Source organism: Pleurodeles waltl, chromosome 12 (assembly GCF_031143425.1).
Source record: "Pleurodeles waltl isolate 20211129_DDA chromosome 12, aPleWal1.hap1.20221129, whole genome shotgun sequence".
Classification (NCBI taxonomy): Eukaryota; Metazoa; Chordata; class Amphibia; order Caudata; family Salamandridae; genus Pleurodeles; species Pleurodeles waltl.
This window is the reverse complement of record NC_090451.1, coordinates 516240058-516255492: the sequence shown is the minus strand read 5'-3', so window position 1 is coordinate 516255492 and position 15435 is coordinate 516240058. Positions and strand designations below refer to the sequence as shown.

General features: G+C 44.0%; 1 protein-coding gene across 1 annotated transcript in view; it reads left to right on the top strand.

The window, feature by feature from the left end:
- Nucleotides 1–15435, top strand: part of CNGB1 (cyclic nucleotide gated channel subunit beta 1) — a 1925718-nt gene that overhangs the window by 515275 nt on the left and 1395008 nt on the right. Inside the window, exon 17 of the mRNA XM_069217388.1 lies at nt 4260–5810. Coding sequence (XP_069073489.1) covers nt 4260–5810 — 1551 coding nt within the window. The remainder of the gene's footprint in view (nt 1–4259; nt 5811–15435) is intronic.

Sequence of the window (15435 nt, the reverse complement as noted above, 5' to 3'; positions counted from 1 at the left end):
CTGTTGAATCTAATACTGACTGCATAATTAAATCAATATTGACACACATAAGAATTAAGGGCCAGATATATCATCACGGCCCTTTGCGATTCCGAAATAGCGATTTTTAAGAAATCGCTATTTCCGACTCGCAAAGTGGCATGTATCACCTTTGCGAATCGGTAATAGCGATTTCTTAAAAATCGCAAATGCTATTACCGATTCGCAAATTGCAATACCGACCCAATTCGCAGCTATGGGCCTGTTGGCCCATATCTGCAAATTTTTAGCATTTCTAAAATTGTGATTTCTGAACCAGAAATCGCAATTTTGGAAATGCAAAACCCCAGGGTGCTGGGGGCCTAAGGCCCCCTCTGCTGCACCCCAAAAGTTTTTTGGGGGACATGTAAGGTGCACACATGCCAAAAGGGCATGTGTGCTTTACATGTACAATTTAAAAATGCATTTTTAATGCATTTTTTAATTTTGCACATGGTTACCACTAAGTTCAACTTGGTGGTAATTAGTGATTCCTAAATGCCAAAATCGCCTTTAGGAATGGCTTCATACATGTGCTAAGAAATCGCAAATAAGGAATCCTTATTTGCGATTTCTAATTTAGAGAGTCATGACGCGCACGGCACGGGTTTATTCGCTCCACAAATACTTGAGGCTTATCATGGCCATCATTTGCGTATTATTTGATTTCTCCCAAGGACTCATGACTACCAGCAGCTTGATCTATGTACCTTTCGTGTTTACATATAATGTTTTATATACATCTGAAGCCTTGACAAATTCTTGAAGACGAAACACGTGTTGGCTGTTTTGCTGTATGGACTTATTGTTACATTTGAACATCCTATTGTAACTTTGACCATTTATCACCATCTGGCTGCTCTGGACACATGGTCATTTTGTACAACGCAGTCTTTTGATTGAGATTTCTACTTTCTACCTGCACTTATAATAAACATCTACACATCATCTTCCAAGAACGAACTTTCTATTTATTCTTGAACATTATCAGGATCAGGATTCATGCTATTGGTGTGCCCTGGCCACTCTTCTCCTTAAATATCATTTTGCATAGAAATGTGTTTTTCTTTTAACATAGTAAGATATAGATTTGATTGAGCCTGTACCTATGTTGTTTTCGACCTTCATTGCGGTCCGGCTGTTCCCACAACTTCTGGCCTGGAGGCCATAGTTACCATAGGTGGCTCCATTCTAGCTAGTGTCTTCTGCATTGCAGGAGTTGAATTAGCTCCTGATGATTCCTTCTGCCCTATAAGCTTGTTTGGCTCCTTGTTTGTCCTCGGTACTTTGGGAACCTTTTTGGACACCTTGCCAGGAGGTGCTGATTTCAATGTAATATCCAAATTAGAACTGGCAGCCCCCCGCAGCTTGTGTACACTTGTCTGGGCGGGGACTTGAGAAGACTTCTCCACCAATAGCCACACTCCCACGCAGGCTAGATATTCCCAGCTGACACTGAGGAACCAGTAAGCAGCCCCCACCAATGATGCGGAGAGTCCCGAAAAACAGTAAGGCTGGAGAGATGCCTAGTAAGCTGAGCGCAGGCCCGTGAGGCTCACAATCAGAGCTCTCTAGGCTATGAAAGCAGCATGTCTAGCAATAAAAAGTACACCTCACACTTCTACTCTCTTCTCCTGAATTTGTCCTTGATTTTCTAACATTAGTCCATAACCCAGGATACAGTGAGAGAGTCCTTGGAGCCAGTGCAAGCAGTCAGTCCAACGCTGCCCTTCTTTATTGTGATGCAGATTCAAAAGTGATTTGATGTGTATTCAGAAGAGAAAACTGACGATTAAGAATAATACAGATTATTGTAGAGGTTATGGTTGCTTCTCATCATATTACCTAAAATACAGAATTTTGGAAAAAAGTAGTATGATACTCAATAACAAGTAGGAGTGTGGGGAGTTTTTATTACAGAGGAGTTAGTTTGCAGAGTTCCCGATTATTGACTTTCACATGATTGCAGTTTTCTGCTATAACGCCCTCTACGTCCAATTGTAGTTCTGTACTGAAGTTGAACTCATACATATAATAAAATATGCCAAACGTGCCCTAAATAACCAATTAGCTCCTGTTCAAAATATGTAGTTGGGAGATTGATGAACAGCGTTTTGTACCTAATGTGGCATTTCCTCAAGGGTAGCAACACTCCTGAGGTCATGGTATGCCAAATTATGCTTGCAGACACAATGGTGACAATTGGGAGGATGCCATATTAAATGCGTTGTGTAATGTGGATTTCATACTAACATTCAGTGGCTCAGGCACACTTTTACCTCTAATTTTTAAGAGAAATATTAACATTTGTGAAAATAAACTTTTCAACTTCATAGATTTCTAATGAAAAGTTAGTAAAATATCATAGCATTGCTCTGCACTACACCCGAAGAGGAAGTATGCAGTTCATTGGTTTTGAATCACTCAGAAAAACAACATGTAATTATATGAGTTCTGTAAAAAAAAACTAAGGACCTGACTTAGATCTTGGCAGTAAAAGTCCTGTCGTTGAGTTTTCGGTTGAAAACCTGTCCGTCGCCATGACAGTCTGGCCGCCGGATTTAGATGTTGGTGGTCCCATTGACAAGCACACGCATTCATCCTGCCAACTCTGCCAAGAAACAGTGCCCATGTCAACGGTGCGATCGGTAAAAGCGTCTGCCTACGGGCCCCAGCCACCTTTCTCGCTTTGCAGATTTGGATGTGTCTTACTGCCAAGCAAAAAGAGGTGGGCAGACCTCCATATTTGAGCTGTTGGATTGGGGGGTAAATGAGGTAAAAACGTATTCACTTCCGTTTTCAACTGGAAACGACTGGACAAGACCTGATGTAGCTGCTGCCACCGATCCACTGAGAAAACACAACTCACTAACGCCCCCGTCTTCCCCCCGTCTGCAGACTCGAAGTAAGGGATGCCGCATTGCCAGGGTATGTTGGGTGGCCACTGCACGTGAGGTCTGGACCACTGCAGGCATATACATGTCACAGTAAATTTTTTAAATCACTGTGGCATGTATATGTCTGGAACACGATTGGGTCAGACATGGATGGGGACACACTGGCACAACAATCATATTGCACAGATACACAACTGTCATTATGGTGTCATCATTCATTGCCAAATGAACGGTGGCACGACAGTGACGGTACAATCACACTTGTAACATGTGTCCATGCGTGCGCATTGCAAGGGGACCTGTACTGGTATGGTTGTGCTATCTGTTGTGTATGTGAGTCAGTACTTGTATGTGTGTGATTGATTGGATTGGCTGGTTGAGATAGAGGGAGCTGGAGTGGGTGATGTGCTTGTGCCTGTGTGTGTGTCACTTGCATGGGGGATTAATGCTGTGTTTGTTGTGTTGGTATGTGCAAAATTCAGATGAGTGTTGTGTGACGGACGTTGTTGTGATATGTGTATGTGTGCCTTGTGTGAGTGTGTTTGCATAGCTGCATGTGTAGTGTGTTGGTTGTTCTTGTTGTGTTTGGGTGCAGTGTCAATATTGTTTGTTTTGTGTCATTGATGTATGGTAATGGGTGTGTTTGGTATGTACAGGTTGTGTGATGTTGGAATGGCAAATGGATGATCATGTGTGAAGTCATGTGTTGTGCAGGGAGACACATAGGGCTGAGGTAGAGTGTGTGTGTGTGTGTGTATGACATACCTGTATGCCATAGCCAGTGCGATTGTCTGTTGTCCATTGGGTCCAGTGAGGGTCCCTCCCCATCAGAAGTCCACCGGAATGACACAGCTGACACATCTAAATCCGGTCAGGGAGCCCGCCTTCCTGATGGCTAGGAAGGTTGCTCCATCATGGTGGTCTTCAGCTCAGCTGCAATACATCTAAATACGGGGGGCGGAACGCCATTGACTTGCATTTTGAGTCTGCCGCCTATGCAGCTTAGTGGCTAACACTGTCAAGATCTAAATCAGGCCCTAAGTAAAAACCTAGCAGAAGGCATGCAAAAGGCAATACATCATTCTTGAAGCAATTAGTCTTAATTTTACTATTTTAACCATTAGGTCTACAAAGTGCTACAAGTTGCATAATTTGAATCAATACTTGGAAGCCTAAAAGCCTCATTAGATTTGAAGTTGAAATTGTGGCATGGTATGTGAGACCAGCAGGCTGCACACTTCCTTTTGGGTGCCAAACAAGAATACACTCCTCAAAGTCTGCAGTCATGTCCAAATGTATAACTTCTTCATTTACCAATGCTGTCTGTGTCCCTCCTTCTTCCAGTATGCATCCCAGTGGAAGATTTTGAGGTTGATGTCCCTGCAGCTAAAGATAAGGACTCTTCACAGGAGGAGAAAGTCGAGGAGGAAGTGGGACAAGATGAGAAGGAGGCCCAACATGAAGCCAAGACTGAGGAAAGGGAAGTCCAACAGAAGTTGATATTGGAAGAGGGGGAGAACCAGAAAGAAGTGGAGAAGGAGATGCAGCATGACTTGATAGCAGACAAAGCTGTGGGGCAACAGGAAGATATGCCAGAGGAGTTTAAGTTGCAGATAGAAATTAAACAAGAAGAGGAGAATCTGCAGAAAGTGCTACCCAGGGAAAGCACGGTGCCTCAAGAAGAGCAAGTGGAAAGCATGATACAGCAGGAAGAGAAGTCAGAAGAAATTAAGGCAATACAGGATGTTATGCCAGAGGAGAATAAAGCCCAGGAAGATCTGATACCAGACAAAGCGTGTGCTCAGCACGCAATAAGGCAAGAGGTGATTATTGAGCAGCAAGAAGTGTTGATAGAGGACAGTAAACAGAGTAATGAGGTGCTTAATGAAGGTGAGAACCATCAGGAGGTGTTGCCAAGAGAAAGTAAAGTGCAGCAAGCAGAGATACTTCAGGACCGCAAGGGTGAAGCTGAAATGGTAGAAGAAGAGGGCAAGATACAGCAGAAAATGGTGTCTGAGGAGAACAAGGTAAAGCAAGTAATAATATTAGATGAGAGCAAGGTCCTCAGTAAGGGCCAACAAGACGTGTTGATGTTTGAGAGTGAGGACCAGCAGAAACGGATACAAGAGGAGAATAAGGTCCAACTTGAAGCACTGTCAGAAGAAAGTGTTAGCCAGCAGGACATGATGTCAGAAGAGTATAAGATTCAGCAAGAGATTATGTCAGTGAAGAGTAAGGCCCAGCAGAGTGTTTTGTTAGAAGATGTACAGAGCTACCACATAGTAGAAGAAGAGAAAAATATTATTCAAGAAGGCATGACAACAGCTCACCACCGATTATTGCCAAGGGGAGGTGAGGACAAGCAGGAAGAGATGTCAGTGGAGGGTGAGGCTCAGCAAGATGTTATGCCAGCACAAGTCATAAGTAAGCAGGACAATAATTCAGAGGAGAATAAGATTCAAAGAAAAATTATTCTAGCAGAGAGTAGTATCCATGAGGAAGTGGTAATAACGAAGGGCGAGGACAGAGAGGAAGTCTTACCAGTGGAAAGGAAGGGCCATCAGGAAATGTTTTCAGAGGAAAACCAACAAGAAATGATGCCTGAAGAAAGTGTTGCCAAGCAAGACATTGTGGAGGAGGAAGGTACTGGCAAACAGGAAGCAATACAAGAGGAGAGTAAGAGCCAAAAGGAAATTACGCTAGAGGGGACGTTGACCCACCCGGAAACTCTGCTAGAGGAATGCTGGGTTCATTACAAAGAACTAACAGAGGAGACTGTGATACATCAGGAAGTTACACCAGAGGAAGGCAGTCTACAGCAGGATTTGATCCCTGATGACAAAACAGCCCAGTCTGATGAAAATGGTTGTCCCAGACCTCCAATGGAGATGAAAGGTAGGAGTAGGCAAAGCTAGTATGGTGAATGGTTCTGGAATTCACGCTGTGCTAGTTAGTAAACACATATGGTTAGACAGCAACAATTATCATATTTCACTAAATAAAAAGGCATGACAAAAATCAACATTTATGAAGCACTTGCTTGAAAACAGGGTGTCGTAGCCATGTCTGACTATGCTAAGTTGTCAATAATTTTCAGATAGGACAGCACATGTTTATTACAATTTTTGGTAAGTTCATTGGCTAGTTCAAGCTCTCTATGGAGCCTTTAAAAATAGTGCGTTCAGGGCTTAATGGATGACCATCCATGTTTTTTTTGCTTTGGAAATAATTTTCATTGGCATTTCAACAATATATAATGTTACAGGAGATACAACACCTATGGTCAGCATAGGGTTGCCTGTTGCTCCCACAATCCAGCAATATAAACAAAAGTAGGCTGGCAGTGCGCCTACGGTTTCAGAAACTGCCATTAAAGTCAACAAAGTGCTGCAAAGCATTAAAAACCAGGCAACTTTTTGAGAAACTGATTCCCCTCACCCCTGTCCCCCTTCTGCGCTCCAATCTAATACCATCAACTGTATCACATCATCTATGTGTGGTAATATCAAAGAATTTGTGTCTGCACCGCTCATATCAGGAGTACCTGTCTGGGTAAATAGCATGAAGGTGTTTGAGGGAAGACTTACACAATGTTTATTATGTTATACTGGATAAATTTAAACAGAGAATTTACGGAAACGTCTCGCATCCCTCCATGTATCTTAGGGCCAGATTAGCAAGGTCCGAATTTGCGATTCGGAAATTGCGAGTCGGTGCGACTCACAATTTCGGAATCGCAAATTCGGATGCAGAACGGTGTCTCAGACACCGTCTGCGACTCGCTATGGAGTCGCAAAGACCCACCTCATTAATATTAATGAGTTGCAAAATAAAAAAAATAACGAAACCATTTGGTTTCGTTTTTTCAGTGTGGGCAGTGGTCCATTGGACCACTGCCTGCTCTGAAAAAAACTTTTTGCCCACATTCACAAAGGGGAAGGGGTCCCCTGGGGACCCCTTCCCTTTTGCGAATGAGTTACCACCAGTGTGACACTGGTGGTGACTGAGAATTGCTTTGCGACCGCATTCGCGGTCACAAAGCAATTCTGCATTGCGATGCAAGTCGCAAATAGGAAGGGAACACCCCTTCCTATTTGCGAGTCGCATTCACAATTTATCGACTCGCAAATTGTGAATGTGCATCGCTGACGGCTGTTTGCATGGCGCAAACTGCGATTTATCTCAGTTTGCACCATGCAAACGGCTTCCTACATCTGGCCCTTAGTCCGTTCCATAGATGTGATGGGAAATTCACACACCTGATGGTACATGTCTTCAATCTTTAGGGGGTGTTGTGGCCTGTCTGTTCGTAGGGCACATTACATGTGTGTGATAAGCCTACAACCTCTCGTCATGGTCAGTAAAGTGACAACTGTCTGTGTAGGCTCCAGGCCGCAGGGAACCCTGGCCATATTTATCACACAGTAGCTTCATTCTCGGCACATTGAAAGAACTAACCACTTCCCAAATTAAAAGTTTCAATTGCGACTTGTAATGTGATGAATTGGCTCGCTGGATATAAATCATCTAAAGTGGCAAAATCCCTCGCATGCCAGTGGTCTGTAGCCATCACTTGCGCTATTTGTGCGAATGGGCCGATTTTCTAGACTTCGAGGCCCAGTGCATAAGGCCAGAGCACCCTGTTCCCAGAGCTGACAGACCAGTTTGATCACATAGGGTAGGGTTTCAGGCGTTCTGGTACTGTGTAGTCATATGGACCCCAAATCGGCACCATCATACGTGCCAGACAGTAGGGATGTCTCCCAGTTCAGTCCCTCTTCTAACCATTGAACAGCGTGTTCTAATTGGGACGCCAAACAGTACATCTAGAGATTCGGTACCTCCATGCCCCAGTCCCACTCTAATTTGGGTGTGTCCAAACCTACATGGCATCTTTTCCCACCTTACAGTAATTCTAGCTGGAGACATTCTAGTTTCTGGAAAATGCTTCAGGTACTTCGTATTTTGGGCCAGATGTAGGAAGCAGTTTTCAAGTCACAAACAGCGAATCAGCCCATTTGCAACTTGAAAAATGCTATTTGGGATTTACAAAGCCCAAACTGCGATTTGGTAACTTGTTACCGAATCGCACTTTGGGTTTTGCAATTCGCTATTAGGCAGGGGCGTGACAAGGGCGTCCCTTCCTCATACCAGATACATTTGGTATGTATGATTGTTTTGTGACCGCGAATGCGGTCGCAAAACAATTGCAGTTAGCACCAGTTTCAAACTGGTGCCAACCCATTTGCAAATGGGAAGGGGTCCCCATGGGACCCCTTTGTGAATGGTAGCGTAAATATTTTTTCAGAGCAGGCAATGGTTCCACAGACCACTGCCTACTCTGAAAAAATGAAAAGAAAACATTTTAAAAAAACAAAAAAACTGCTTTATTTAAAAGGAGTCACAGACACTGTGAGGGCGGCCATTCCCAGTGGGGTCACAAATTGCGACCTACCCCCAGTGGGGTCACAAATTGCGACCTACCTCATCAATATTCATGAGGTAGGTCATTTGCGACCCCATTGGGAATCGCAAACAGTGTCATTGATACTGTTGTACATTAGGTTTTGCGACGCGCAATTTGCGAGTCGCAAAACCTGATTTTTGTACATGTGGCCCATAGTGCCCTGCATTACATACAAACTGCGAGGCAATACCATCATTATAATCAGGACTATTTTCCCAATCAGGGGGAGTTTCAGGGTGTTCCAAAATTGGATGGATGGGTGGAGGTTTGTGAGTACTTGACCCATATTGAGTATGTGGCATTGCTGGACCCCGTGTACTATATGCCAACCCAGATAATGCATGCTTTGCATCCTCCACTGGAGACCCGCCTCAGGAAGACACACAAGCTTCACATTCTTCAACTGCCCAACTGGGAACAAGGCAGATTTTAGGTGGTTCACATGTAACGCCAAGACCTGTCTGAATTCCCTCATCACATTTAGCATGATCAGGGCGATATATCCAGTTGACGTAAGTAAACCATTGCATCATATGTGTACAATGACACTGCATATGTCGTCAGACCCACTTGAACTCCCCAGCCTTACAGCACCCGTCGTAGTCTAGATGACATGGGCTCCATCGGCAGGGTGAATAGCAAGGGGACAAGGGTCATCTCTGCCGGGTACCCTGTTGTAAGTGAATTCTCTCCACCACATGGCACCCAGTATGGACCCATGCCAGCAGAGCCGTGTACAGCAGTTTGATCGATGCTATGAATTTGGGGTCCAACCCCACTCTATCAAGCAACAGCCACAGATAGTCCCAGGAGACAGAATCCAATGCCTTTTCCATGTCTAAAAAGGCCAGAGCTTACTGATCATGATCTAGGCAGGGCACATGGAACACATGTAATAGACGCAGATTGCAAAGGGTATTTCTGCGGGGAATAAACCCTGAGTGATCAGGATGGATCAGCTTCGGAAGATAGTGATGTAGGCATTTCGCAAGAATCTGTTCAAGTGCTTTTTGGCCTATGATCAGTAATGACAGAGGGCGATAAGAGGCAGAGTCCAACTGATCCTTCCCTGGCTTTGGTATTAATACGACAAGTGCCTCTCATGGAGGGCAGGAGGTGGCCATCAATGTTATGCAATAATTTCAAGATCAGCGCTGAAAGAATATCATAAACTCTGTAGATCTTCTCGAGCCACTTTCTATTCAGATAAAATTGTCTCTCCCCAAAACTCTATTTAGAAGAGTCAAAGAGCTATCTAACCCTGAAAGATATCCCCCCATCCTCCCTTTCACAGCCATCATGTGAAGAATTGGCCTGCTTCTACAAAAAAAAGGTGGCGGAAATGCAGGCTGCACTATTGATACTCCAGACTGATAAGTCCTTGACTGATTTTAGGCTCATTGATACCGCAACATCTGACACTGCTGAATCTGACACTGCTGAGCCGGATGAATGCTGTCCTAATCATTGTCTAGATTATTTTTCTTCTATTGAAATCCCAGCTTTCTGCACTTAGGTGCAATCTATAAAGTCTGGATCCCCTCTAGACCGCTTCCCTCTGGCCTTTGTCAGCAAACTCTGCCCTGAATCTTTACAACCTTCTTAGCTAGAGGGTGGGATTTCTCAAGCATTAAACATGCTATAGTTGTGCCCCTTTTGAAGAAACCAAATCTTGAGCCTGTCAATTGGTCAAACTACAGACCAATCTGGCTGCATCCCCTGTTTTTTAACATTTTGGAAAAACATGTTAACCAGCAAATTTCATCTTTTGTGGAAATGCATGGTCTCCACCCTTCGCAATCTGGATTCAGGGCTGGTTACAGCACAGAATCTGCTCTGCTGGGAGTTACAGGGCATCTGAGACTGCAACTGGACAGCGGTGACATTGTGGCTCCGACCCTGCTTGATCTAAGTGCTGCTTTTGACACTGTAGCTTGCAAAATACTCTTAAAACGGCTAGAGGACACGGGTCTTCAGGAAACAGTTCTGTCCTGTCTGACTTTGTTCTCGCAGGTTCAGACTTTCCAGGACTTCTCCACCAATTAAGCATCTCAAAGTCCCTCTCTTCCCTCAGGAGTTCCTCAGGGCTCAGCCTTGAGCCCAATGCTGTTTAATGTTTATGTGCGACACAAAAAAAATTATGAACGGAGTGCTGAAACTTTTCAAACACTCACCCCCAGTCACAGATCTGGGTTTAATCCATCATTCTTTTGCTCACCATGCCACCCCAGTTTGGACCCAGCCATATGCAGATCAGTCTTGACTCTGTTCCCCATGAGAACAGTCCAGTTAGAACTGCCAGGCCAAGGTCCTCCCTGGAACAGAAACAAACATCCTGGGACCGGTTTCAGGGTATGACTCTTATTTAGCCAGGCTAGCTTGAATTCAGTGGCACAGTGAGCATGGGACCCACATCTGGGCATACCTTTCCCGCATAGGGCAGCATTAACAATACAAAAGGATGATGGACAGAGTGCTGAAACTTTTCAAACACTCACCCCCAATCACAGATATGGGTTTATTTGTCGTTCTTTTGCACACCGTGCCACCCCAGTTTGGACCCAGCCATATGCAAATCAGTCTTGAACCTATTGCCCATGGGAACAGTCCAGCCCAAACTGCCAGGTCAAGATCCTCCCTGGACCGTAAACAAGCAGCCGGGAACCAGTTTCAGAGTATCACCCCTCATCAGCCAGGCTAGCTTGAATCCAGTGGCACAGTGAGCCCGGGACCTACGTCATGACTGCTTTGCCTTGAGCACCTTAAGTGGCTAGGGTATGTCTAGACGTGGGTTCCTTGCTCTCTGCGCCCCTGGATTCAAGCTAACCTGGCTGTTGAGGGGGTGATACCCCAAAACCGGTTCCAGGGTGCTTGTTTCCAGTCTAGAGAGGGCCTGGCCTAGCAGTTCAGGCTGGACTGTTCCCATGGGAAGCAGGGTCAAGACTGCTTTGCATATGGCTGGGTCCAAACTGTAATAGTGTGGCAAGCAAAAAAAAACTGATTTAGGCTCACATCCGTAACTGGGGGTGAATGTTTGATATTGTTCAGCATTCCGTCCATCATCTTTTCTTTTTGCATATGGGTGTAGGTTAAGTATCTGAAGGATTGTTGGAAGCAGATGATAGCGATGGCCAGAGTCATATAAGATATCAGATGCTGGCAATAGTGAGAGTGGAGGTGTGTTTGGTGGGGTGGAGAGCAGTCAGCACTGTTCGGATGATTTTCTACGAGCAGATGAACTTCATCTCTCTTTGATGTGCATGACAAGTGGCCTGCAGCCTGTGTGTTAGTGCTACTGCGAGTCAATAAATGTTGTTTTCATGAGGTGGCTTGAGGCTTTCACTTTAAGATAGACTTCAGAGAAAAGATGGAGTTTTATCCGAATGCATTGTGTTATGGATGGGGATATGCATTTTGCAATTTTGATCTCCATCGCCAGAGTTAGTGAATATTTGGCTGTGAAGTATGGGGTAGTCTTATTTGTGATGAAAAAGTTTGAGAGAGAAATGGTCCAAGTTATATTGTCCTTGTTCAAAAACAGTTTCTGTTATTAATGTACTGGTCTTCGTTGAGGATTTCTGGAAATGATGCGAGTGTGTTATGTTTTATGGTTTCGTTGTGTTCATATCAACCAAAGCAGCTTCATGGTGGGTAGACTGACAAGCCATAACATACAGCTGTTGCATAATGCTCTGGCCTTTGCAGGCTGGGACCACTAATCATTTAGCTTACAGATTTTTAAAAGGAGCTTGGGATTACTGGTTCACAGTCTTAAGTAAAATGAAATGTGGACCATAATGTCTTGCCTGCTTTATGTGTCTGCTAGAATGTGTGTCAAGGGTGTGCTCTCTAACTCCTTTGCTACCATTCTTTGTTCTGACTCCCCCTCAGGAATGCTCTTGTGCTGATGATTTACTCTATCTAACTGCAGATTCCTCACCTTTAGAATATCCCCAGATATCAAACTGAATCCGAAAGATTTAAACAACATTGCTCCAATGCGCCAGTAGATCGTGCAGTGTGGTTCATCTTTGACTTTGTTCTGCCCCAGAAGTGACAATGAAGCTGCATATAAGCGCCACCCCTGCACATCAAAATCAATTTCCTTCTTGCCCCCTTCTGTGTCAACGGACATGGAGCCATACAATAATCAGGAGGACCAGTGTGCAGATCTCTAGCCTGCAACCTTTTTCAATGGAAAAATAGATAATTCCACAGAATGGAAAGGTCGGAGGGCTCAGAGGAATCTGTAGTTAACTAGAGTATCCAACAGAAAGAGCGTTACTGAAGGTAAGTAACTTATTCTTCTGATGGGTAATTCTAAGAGCACATACTTATATTAAGAATAGAAACCAAAGGAGTACCTTCCCTGAAAACCATTTACTGCCCTGTACCCTTACTTATCCCTGAAACCTAAACCCCTTACAACCTCTTGTTGTGTAGCCATTTTAGTTATAGCTTCACACACGTCATTTTAGCAAACTAGGCCTGCTGCTGTGCACTTTACCCTAGACATATTTTATTCAGAATCAGTTTTATTATTTTAACAGTAGCCACATTTGTGGTCTTGTTTTATTTTCTCTATCTAGCTGTTCTTTGCCTTGGCCAGCACTGCATTCTTAAACAAGACATTTCTTTCACTCTGTGCTTTTCTCAAGGCTGCAGTAAGATAGGTTGCCGGCAAAAGTGGTATGTTTTGTCTCTAATGTTCGCAGAAACATACACACTCTTACGTGTGGATCCTTTCTTGGAACATCAGCTGTTTTTTCATAAAAACACTACTTTGACCCATTTACGTTAGAGGGAGATTCCAGCCAGATGACCACGACTGTATGCTGATTGCTGAGTGCTTATGTAGACTACAGGCCTCTTGCCCAGGTATGAGGGCTGATGTCTTCCAAGGGGAACTTGAAGGGCAGAATTAGAGCTTAACATGCTGTGCTCTAATATAGCCTAGGTAGGAGGTATTTTTAACAATCTTAGTGACAATATGATAGCATTATTTTTATGTTTCACTTTCCTTGTCACAATTTTAAATATGTCATGCTTCATCGTCCTAGTTATTGCAATTCATCAATTCATGCTTTATTATCTAAGATGCAGTCACTTCAATAAAACCTTATTGAACTATACTCTGGCTCTGATTATCCTTGCATATGTGAGACTAATGTAACTGAGAGAAACAGATGAGATCCGAGTGACCACGATTTCCCTGAGGAGTCAGTTGTGTCATGCGCTCGGTTGCCCAATCATCCCTGCTCTAGGGTGGAGATGAGGCACTGCTAGTTAGCCTAAACAAAACCCGGATTAGGCTGACAGGTGTCACCTGTAGTGTGTTCAGACTCAGTCCCCCACAATGCAAGTGATTCTGCCTCCCGAATCCAGTAGACTCATTAGGATAATGAGAGCGTACGTGACACTCTTAGCCTTATTAATCTGAGAACCCTAAAAACCCTGATTACCACTTACCTTTACCTGAATCCTAAAAGTGCCTTATTGCCCTTGCTACCCCCATGCATCCCTAAACCCTAAATACCCTTACTACACCAAACCCGATCCATCCCTGAACTCTAACAACAATTACTACCACTAGTGCCCCTACCTTTACCCATCCCTGAACCAACAAGGAAGAGGGTTACCAAAAGTAAGGAACTTGTTCTTCAGTACTGTCATTTCACTCAACAGTGGGGCCATGGGTCTGACAGAGTGAATACACTCTTGATATCCACAGTTTTTGGCGGACCCCAAGAGTGAAAGATCCTGTCTCTAATATTGCTAATTCTGAGTAATCTATAGCACCCTCAACCTCTAATCTAGGATATTTTAAACTACCTTTTGAACCTTGCAGGTTTTAGGGTCCACTGGACCAATTCCAGTGTTTACTCAGGTTGAGGGAAAGAGGTCTAGCCTTGCCATCCTACCAGTTGGGTTGTGCTTGCTAAGAGACTTCATGGCAGGGTGTGGGACTTTCTGTTATGCTGGGAATGTTGTCCTGTTGCTGGGGACTCTCAAGGGTAATCTGAAACAATGTACCCTCCTGCCTCATATATCCTGAGAGAATATCACTCTTTCAAATGATATCCCTTCCAAAGCTTCTTTACATACTGCAGAATTACCCCCTTATATAAACTTTCCGACATATACTTTCTTGTGGTGGAGCTGAGTCTAATGGGTCTTCATGATTTAGGCCATGATTATAAGTCCAGGGCAGACATTAGATGTCTGTGCTATTGGGAGTGGGCACAGTGATTGAAATTACGAGTTGTGTGGTAATTATTACATTCTTACAGTTTTGCGCTAATATGTTCCATCGGACCTGCCAAAATATATATTGGGAAAAGACCAGGGGAAGTGGAAAATATACAGAATTCAATACGTTAAATGCTTATTGTAGGAAGCTGGGTTCTGGTTGCAGTAACCTCCCCCCGTTTTTCCTGTTTTTTTAAGCAGCTTTGACTGAAGTGCATAGGATTCCTTCTAACCAGGACCCCAGTGCCAGTGTTCCTTCCCAAAAACTAGACACCTGCAGGAGGTGATCTGGCCCTTTAGCACCTCTGTAAGTTCTAGTAAATGTCATCACTGGTACCTAGATCATGAGTACTGAAGAGGGTGCCTAAGAGCCTCAGCACAACTTGTGCCACTCTAAGGTACCCAGCACCAACATTATACAGACTGCCATTGCAGGCTGCATGACAAGGTACTCCCAAAAAGGGAAAACACGACATGGCACACACTTGTGTGTCATGCCCCCTAAACACTGCTTGTAATTTTGTAAGTCATTCCTACAGCAGGCCTTTCAGCCCTGAGGCAGGGTGCATTATATTGCAAGTGAGGACATATTTCCATGAGCAGTTATGCCTATATTATGTCTTTGTCAATTCTTAGACATAGTGAGTGCAGGGAAGCCATTTTAAATACATGTGCTGGACACTGGTCAATGAGTTCCCCAGCTACGTGATGGCTTGTCTAAAAATAGGGATGTTTGGTATTGAACATCTTGTATTATTAAACCCTCACTCATTCCAGTGACAGATTTGTTAATACATGCACACA